Consider the following 9,093-nt stretch of genomic DNA (forward strand, 5'->3'; position numbering starts at 1 on the left):
TGTAGCTCCTTAAGCACCTATTTTGTCTTTCCAGACAGTATTCCACCTTTGGCAAGATGCACAGTCACACAATAAACACCCTCTATAAGGCCATGACCTTTAAAGCCAGGAGGGATTGTCTTCAAGAAATCTTCTCTATAAAAGACAGACCTCTTTATAGCTTTTAAAATGGAATTTTCCTTTCAATAAATGCTAGAACTGTCAGGTATTCCGCCTTTTTGGTATAGCTAAAAGCTTGCTTTTCTCCCTAAGGCATGTTATTTTTTCTTTAAGAAACTAGATGTCCTTCACAATACTAATATCCTCAAGTCATTTGACAGCCTTTAGAAAAACAAAACCAGTAAGAAATCCTCAATGTTTCTCCCCAAAGCTCAGCCTTGACTCTAAACTGATTTTAAAGGGGAGCTTAACCTCATATAGAAGAACTAACGTTTGTTTTACCATCCACCTTCAATAGACATATGTGGTATCTTCATATTATGTATGAAAGACTGAGTAATTTGTCTACAAAGCAAATGTGGTTATTTTTATTTCACAATGGAATATATAATGCTGGACTTTCAGCTCCAGTATTCTTTCATATATTTCCCCTCTTTGGTTTTATATCAACACAAACACAACCAACATCCATCCTTATATCCTTCCTTTTTTTGGATGGAGACAGATTTCCAGAAGCTTTTGTAGAACTAAACCCTAGAACCTAACAGTGATAGTTTTTCATCAAAATTTGCCTGCTCACTGTTTAACAAGGAAGCGAGGTCAGCCTACATTTATTTTGCTGTAAAAACTCTTCCCAATGCAGCCACAAATGAAAAGTAATACCAGAAGCTTGCCCTACGGTACCTTACCTGCCAATGGGCAACGCGTTGCGTATGATCCTCTGGCTGCCTCGTGTATATTCAATGTCCACGGTAATTGGGGCAGAGTAAGTCATGTCCCTCAGGCGGCACTGAAAGGACAACACTCATGTGGTCAGATGCTGGCTTACAAGCTGAAGAGTCTCTCCTAAACATCCTCTGTTTGCCCTGTCTCCTGTAAGCCCTCGCAAAGAAATCGTGCAAAGCCAAGCTTGACCAAGCTTTTTGTGGTACCTGGACTACATTGGACAGAGTCTCCTGTTTAAAGCAAACCCACAAAAAAACAAATACAATTCTTGTCATGTTTCAAAAGCAGCCAGTGGTTTCAGAGGACATCACTGCAGAGCATAAGTTCTGAACGGCTTAATTTAAATAACAGTCCTAATCAGTGGAGCTGACACACAGACCAAGCTATGCCACAGGCTCCAAGAGCAGCGTTCAGCTTGGGGACAGTTCCATATGAAGACTCTCAACAGCTGAAGAGTTGTGCTGTCATATGAAGTTTGATAGAAGGGAAAAATATAAAATATATAAATAGAATGAGTAAATCTCACTGTGTGGCACTGTTTTTAAAGGTGACGTACAGAAGGCTCACCGAGGTATCGCTTACTGTAAAGATTTCCAGAATTCATCTGCAAATTCCTCAGAGAGCAAGAGAAGCAGGATATACACATCTAGTCCATTATATAGTTCAAGGCTGAACCATTTCTAAAGCAATCTTTCTGGTCTGCTCTCACCAGCTTCACACTATGACTCTGTTGCTAGCCCTTAATGTCAATTATCTTCATGCAAGACAAGGTTTATTGCATCTGCGGAATACAACAGAGCACCTCACAGCAGGTCATTCACGACCTCACTGAGCATTCTATACCTCTGAGCTCAGGATTATACGTTTGCCAGTATTCAGACTTGTGCACTTATAGTTCTGTAGTCTTTCAGTGTATTGATTACATGTTAATAAAAGGCACTTAAGATTGTGCTGTGCACTGAAGATGAGAGTGAACAGAAAAACACACTTAAAAAATCCCTGCAAACTGGATGCTCCTTCTCTCCACATTAAAAAGTAAACCACTTCTCTAGAAATAAAATTATGATGCGCAGCAGCATTTTTCAAGCTGTGGCTTGTAGGGAACTAGGCTCCATTGTGCTCCTAGCAAAAAAGTAATTAAGAGTATTTCAATTTTCTGATTACTTTAAATTCGTCTGTAGGAATAGTACATGAAAGTCCCATAAGAACTGCATGAGAAGGGGAGTTAGACAGCTTCATTAGTATTACCTTGGGAGGGAAAAAAAAGGCTTTGGGATTTTTTTTGTGTGTGCTCCCTCCAGACAAAACACAGATACAAAATAAGAAAGCACGGTGCAATATTCCAGCACTGGTATTTTTGTATCACCCTCCTTGAACTAACTCACATTATACATCTAGAGGTAAAAGACAGGCATGACTTGATCTTCAAGGTAACCAAGGACATGAAAAATCCCAAATTTGCTTGAAAATAAGGAAAATACTCAGACCCATATGAAAATCTGATCATTTTAGGTGTCTTTGGGAAGGAATTTTATAAGCTTCTAACAGAAAAATTAAATGATATAGTCATAATAGCTTTTATTTGTCTGATATTTTCAAAATTGCACCTCTGGTTTGACTGATCTTGATCTGATCCATGTCCTACTTAACCAAATAACTGTGGCCTTCATGTGTGTGTAACACTGAAAAAAGAGAAATGATGCCCTAGCATTAAGTACCAGTGAGGATTCATCTGAGATGCAAGAGTAGGTTATTCTAAATTCAAGGTCAATACACTCTATGAAGCATTTATTTTACCCTCTTCTGCATGTAAAGCCACTTTAGTTATAAAGCAAGTAAGGATCTTAATACCTGGATTCTTGGCTAGGAGTTGTTTGCCACAAACAATTTTCTGCATGCAATTTCATTCACATATAAGAACATGTACAAAATGCAATGGGAAAGATTTTTTTTCATCTATTGATTTAGCGTTAGTTACACATTTGTGAGATGCACGAGCTGTCCCATAATACATCTAATTGCACTGTTGATGGCTGAGCTATTGGCTTCACTTAAAACCTTTCCATGGAAATAAATGACATTTGTGGCAGGTCACTGGAGACAGGAGCATGGTTACACACAAGAGGCAGCCACTAGATGGCTTGTTTTTACTGAATTTCTCCAAAGCGCAGAATGTATTTCATTTTAAGAGTTTAAAGTGTGCCACATACTCTACGTGAACACAAGAAATCCAACTTCAAATACCAAGTGTATACAGCAAGGAAAAAAATCTGGTACATAAACTTATTTATTAGGCCGACAACAGGCTGTGTGTAGGTAAATGAGTGCAAGTTCCAAGCTCAGTTCCTGTTCTGAGGCCAAAAAGAGGTAGCTGGTATCACTGTTGTGGTGGTATAAATCTCAAAGCCCAGCAGCAGGAGAGGAATACTCTGTTCCTGAGCAGTACTCGAAGGGAACCGAAAGGCTTTAGATACCTGGAAGCAATCCTAAGAAGTCCAAACCTTATCTTAATTATGGCTTTCTTGTATGTACAGAAGCTATCTTATATCCTGCCAACAGCAACAGTCTTGGATTTCAGTCACAGCAGCAGATCTTCAACGTGCATCTTTACTCCACAAGTACACAATCCAACTGTTAACCTACATGCTTGCAGCAGTGCAAAGAAGTTCAGTATGCCCCCCAGAAGGTTAATGTTCTTCTCCAGTTTCTTGTGAATTTAACAGCTTCCATCTGTTTCTGCTCAAAGTTTTCATGTTTGCTCTCTGACTTAAAAACTATGAGCAAAAAAGCAGAGACACATTCTCAAGGAAGACTGGGAGGGAAAGGAAGACTGAAGTGACCGATGGTGCAGACAGTAGCAAGGCTAATATTAAAAAGAAGCTCATAAAGACATGAAGGAACACTACATTGTAGTGTGAGGACTTCAGCTCTGTCACAAGGAGGGCCACAAGATTAAGCATGAGAAGTATTTTGCACTACTCATTAACAGCTCAAATACAGCTACTCTGAAACAGTGAATACAACTATTAGCACATCAGAAAATACATCAGAAATTTTTTTAATTTCTTACATCTTTCCATCTCTGAGGCTTATTTCTACAGTGATGGTGGCATGCATTGTGTCACCCAATGTAGCTCATACTGAGAATGAAGCCATTTGAAGCTCCTATCCAAGTCATACCCAAGATCAAACAAACAAGGCAGACGCAAACATTAATACCTCATGAGGTGATACAGGTCGTGTCACATTGAAACTTTCTTCCACATCTGGAGTACCCACATAGATATTGAGGTACCTGTAATACAAATGAACAATGAGACAAATCTTTTTCAGGCGACCTGAAGGAAACAGAATTCTACATATACCAAAAAATGAAGTTATTTCGATGAATGTAGGTTGATTAATAATGAGCACTAATTCTTCCCAAAGTAACTCATTGTATTTGAGCTGTGTTCTAGATACTTAAAATTTAAACAGCACTTCCCATAAACCCCAAGTTACCTTTGCAAATAGACAAAAAAAAGTGCCGAGATGACCAAATTACAGAAAAATGGTGACAAAAGGCATTGTTAGCAGCTGGCTATTAAGTCTGTTTCACGTGACTATTCTTTAAACCTTACCATCTTTCAATACTCCAAACACAAGATACGTCATGGAAAACACCCTTTTAATTTATACTTAGACAAGACACCTATAAATGTTTTATCATAGAATCATAGAATGGTTTGGGTTGGAAGAGATCTTAAAGATCATCTAGTTCCACCTCCGCTGCCATGAGCAGGGACACCTCCCACTGGACGTGGCTGCACAAGGCACCATCCACCCTGGTCTTAAACACCTCCAGTGATGGCGCACCCAGAACTTCCCTGGGCAATCTGTGCCAGTGTCTCACCACCCTTATACTGAAAAACTTCCTTACATCTAATCTAAATCTACCCTGTTCCAGTTAGAAGCCACTATCCCTTGTCCTGTCAATATATGTCCTTGTAAAAAGCCCCTCCCCAGCTTTCTTGCAGGCCCCCTTCAGACACTGGAGAGCAACAAGTTCTCCCTGGAGCCTTCTCTTCTCCAAGCTGAACAAGCCCAACTCTCTCAGCCTGTCCTCGTAGGAGAGGGGTTTCAGCCCTCTGATCATCTTTGTGGCTCTCCTCTGGACAGATCCAATAGGTCCATGTCCTTCTTGTGTTGGGGGCTCCAGAGCTGGACACAGTACTCCAGGTGGGGTCTCATGAGAGTGGAGTAGAGGGGCAGAATCAGCGCCCTCGACCTGCTAGCCATGCTTCTTTTGATGCAGCCCAGGATATGGTTTGCTTTCTGGGCTGCCACAGCACATTGCTGGCTCATGATGAGTCTTTCATCAGCCAAGACACCCAAGTCTTGCTTGTCAGGACTGCTCTCAATCCATACTCTGCCCACTCTGTATTTGTGGTTGGGATTGGCTCGACCCAGGTGCAGGATCTTGCATGTGGCCCTGTTGAACTTCATGAGGCTGGCGTGGACCCACCTCTCAAGCCTGTCAAGGACCCTCTGGATGGCATCCCTTCTCTCCAGCCTGTTAACTGCACCACATGGTTTGGTGTTATCTGCAAACTTGCTGAGGGTGCACTCAATTCCACTGTCCATGTCAACGACAAAGACGTTAAACAGCACCGGTCCCAGCACCAATCCCTGAGGAACACCACCTGTCACTGGTCTCCACTTGGACATTGAGCCATTGACCACAGCTCTTTGAGTGGAGCTGTGGAGACAAATCCTGATCCTCCAAGTTGTCCATTAATCAAATCCACTTCTCTCCAAATTAGAGACCAGGATGTCAAGCAGGACAGTGTCAAATGCTTTGCACACATCCAGGCAGATGACGTCAGTTGCTCTTCCCTTATCCACTGATGCTCTACCTCCACTGTAAAAGGCCACAATTCATCAGGCACGATTTGCCCTTGGTGAAGCCATGTTGGTTGCCACCAATCACCTCCTTATTTCCTATGTGCCTTAGCAGAGCCTTCAGAAGGATCCTCTCTGTGATCCTGCCAGGCACAGAGGTGAGACTGACTGGTCTGTAGTTGCCTTGGTCTTTTTTTTCCCTGCTGAAGATGGGGGTTGTTTCCCCTTTTACAGTCAGTGGGCACTTCACCAGGCTGCCATGACTTCTCAAATATGATGGAAAGCATCTTAGCAACTTCATCTACCAGTTCCCACAGGACCTGTGAATGGATCTTGTTGGGTACCATGGCCTTGTACACCTTCAGGTTCTTTAGATGGTCTCGAACCTGATCTTCACATAAAGTGAGCAGATCTTCCTTCTACCCATCCCTAACTTTGCCTTCTGCAACTTGGGCAGTGGGGCTGGAGCCCTATGCTGGTGAAGACCTGAGGCAAAGAAGTCATTGAGCACCTCAGCCTTCTCCATATCCCTTGTGACTAGGTCTCCCGTTTCCTTCCGGAGAAGGCCCACATATTCCCTAGCCTTCCTTTCACCACAGACAGACCTGTAGTTTTCTTGTTACCCTTGATGTCCCTGGCCAGATTTAATTCTATGTGGGCTTAGCTTTCCTAACCTGACCCCTGGCTGCTCAGACAACTCCTTTGTAATCCTCTCAGGCTAGCTGTCCTTGCTCTCCTTGCTCAGCAGACTGTTTCTGCATCTAAGTGTGCCCAGGAGCAACTTGTTCATCCATGCCATCTGCCTGGAACTCTTGCCTGCCTTCCTCTTTTTTTTGGGAGGCATTGCTCCTGAGCTTGGAGAAGGTGGTCCTTCAACATTGACCAGCTTTCTTGGGCACCTCTCCCCTCTAGGGTTTTAACCCAACAGCCAATAACAAACCCTTGAGACAGCACACATGCTACTACTAATATGAAAATAATTTCATGCTTACTTCAAATACCACATTGGGTCAGCATCACTTGTAACTTTTTCATTTGCTTTCATGATTTTCTTTATCTGGAGAGGAAACAAAATAAAATAAAGTAGCATCGTGTGCCTTTTTTGAGTACTCGGAGCTGCTGTCTTCACACCAAGAAGAAATCATACCTCTACGTTGATGAAATAGTTGAATGAGTCTATGTGCTGCTTCACAAGTCCTTTCACCTGGAAAATACACGTGCACAGCAAATAAAACAAGCTTCAATAATATTAATCATACAAGGCAGAAAGGAAGATATAAGTATTTCTAAGTGCTTTGGGATCTGTGCTAAATTTTTTAAGGTGACAAGTTTCTGAGAAGTGCCTGGATGATCGATCTGGTTCTAAACTGTACACTTCCAGGTTTCCACAGGAGTTGTCATTGGTCAGAAAAGCAACTGGGTACCTGTACAATGTTAACACCCAACAGACTTTAAAATTCATATAACCAAACAGCAGCCACTTAGCAGTTTTAACATTATTTTGAAATAATGTTCATCATTTCTAGTATAATTAAAATTATAGTAGAATGTGTGATGCTTGAGAAAGAATTTGCCTGCACCCTGACAGGAGCAGCTGGCATAACAAAGAATTAGAGGGAAGGCCAGGGAGACAGAACAGAAGTGGGGTATGAAACAGAGAAGTCAGTAAGCAAGAAAACAGTCACAGGAGGGCAGGGCACTCGTAAGAAACCTAAGTTTTGATTTGTGTGCAGGAAAAAAGAGAACATGCCCAGGGGTAACATCGCACAGAATAAACAGCATCTCATTCCCCCAGGTAAGGGGTTGGTACAGTACATTTCAAGGGTCTAATTTTCAGGTGTTTAGTGCAATCAAAAGAAAGGGGATTATATGAAGTAAAATGATCTGGAATTGAAGGGAAAAAAAAATAAAGATTTTAGCTTGAAGGAATACCAAGAGAAACTTTAAATTTGTTAATAGATTGGCATTTGCAGAAAGAAACAGTGTAATCATCCTAACTACAGTGCAAAATCCAGCTGTGAAAAGGAAAGCATGCCAGCTGCTACTGAGCCATATGCTTATGTGCTCACAGAGGGCTTTAAGCTTTGGAACATCCCATGCCAACTGACCCGTTGTAAGACCAACGCATTTACATGGTTCATGTCACAGGCAACAGTTCCTTCTGAAACCATCTGAAAGGAATCGGAAACTTAGAATGATAAATCCAGCTGCCCAGTGAAGCTTCCATGGGTTAAGGCAACAGAAGAATGACTCCAGAGCAAAATTCTTTACATAAGAGTTTCCTAATTTACTAAAACGTTGCATATCACATGATATAAGCAAGAAAATAAGGGTTTATTAGTGTCTAGAAATCATGCTGGTAATTCCTTCAATTTTTTAATGAAGCGATATCAGCAGCTTTACAGAAAGAAAACTCCACTGCAGCAACTGTGATGCACAACATCAGCTTTGTGTAACTGTATCACTGCTGGCATAAATAAACCAACATGCAAGGCCAGACCAGCAGCAGCGACAGTAAAGGGCTCACTGGCTGGAAATAACATGGGATGAATACACTTGGCATACAGCACACACTAAATGGCACCTTACAAACAGCAGCCCTCCCTTTTTCACAGCCTCAAGAATTCAGACAACACCACTAGCTCAAGCTCGTGATGGAAGCCCATGTGGGTGCTAGGAGAGACACAGAAGCAGGGTTCATTAAGGCCCTGAAGCATCTTCACAGTCCTGAGCCAAAGGGAAAACATACCCAACCTGTAACTGGCTTTTGAACATCATTTTCCTGCCAGGATCAGACACCTGAGGGGGCCATGAAAAGTGCAGATACTGATACCAGGAAGGAAAGGAATTCACAAAGTGAGGCCGAGAAGAACCTTGCTTACCTGGGTGACATTTCTGAAGACTGATGATGGACCAGAGGTGGCTGCCAGTCCCTGAAGGTACCCACGTGTATCACAGTCCTTACCAGGTGTCCTTATGATAACATTTTCACTACTGCCTTTCTCCTTCCTCACTTTCAACTGGTTGTTAGTCCTGATATTACATCCAATGGCATTTTATAGAGCCCTGTACCTTCCACTGCTACCCGATTATGTGAGTAGCACTGAAATTAAGACAGTAGTAATCTCTGAGTTCAGTTAAGAGTTCAGCTCCAACTTCACAAGGGAAGCTACAGATGCATTCTGGCCTCTGCAGAATCCAGATCTGTGGTTACATGCTTCCTATGACAAACACAACTACGAAACTACCACCACAGTCTTCTACAAGAACCATGAATAGGGTCTCTGAGTGCCAGTAAAACAGTAATCTGGAAACATTACACATATA

General features: G+C 42.0%; 1 protein-coding gene across 1 annotated transcript in view; it reads right to left on the reverse strand.

The window, feature by feature from the left end:
- Positions 1 to 7,937, reverse strand: part of LOC103769976 (DNA-directed RNA polymerase III subunit RPC2-like) — a gene marked incomplete at both ends in the record, with an annotated part of 12,704 nt that extends 4,767 nt beyond the window's left edge. Inside the window, 5 exons of the mRNA XM_008937224.1 lie at positions 849 to 949; positions 4,105 to 4,180; positions 6,759 to 6,823; positions 6,914 to 6,970; positions 7,875 to 7,937. Of these exons, the coding sequence (XP_008935472.1) occupies positions 849 to 949; positions 4,105 to 4,180; positions 6,759 to 6,823; positions 6,914 to 6,970; positions 7,875 to 7,937 (362 nt within the window). The remainder of the gene's footprint in view (positions 1 to 848; positions 950 to 4,104; positions 4,181 to 6,758; positions 6,824 to 6,913; positions 6,971 to 7,874) is intronic.
- Positions 7,938 to 9,093: the final 1,156 nt, after the last annotated feature.

Source organism: Merops nubicus, unplaced genomic scaffold (genome assembly GCF_000691845.1).
Source record: "Merops nubicus isolate BGI_N331 unplaced genomic scaffold, ASM69184v1 scaffold13960, whole genome shotgun sequence".
In the NCBI taxonomy this organism is placed as follows: Eukaryota; Metazoa; Chordata; class Aves; order Coraciiformes; family Meropidae; genus Merops; species Merops nubicus.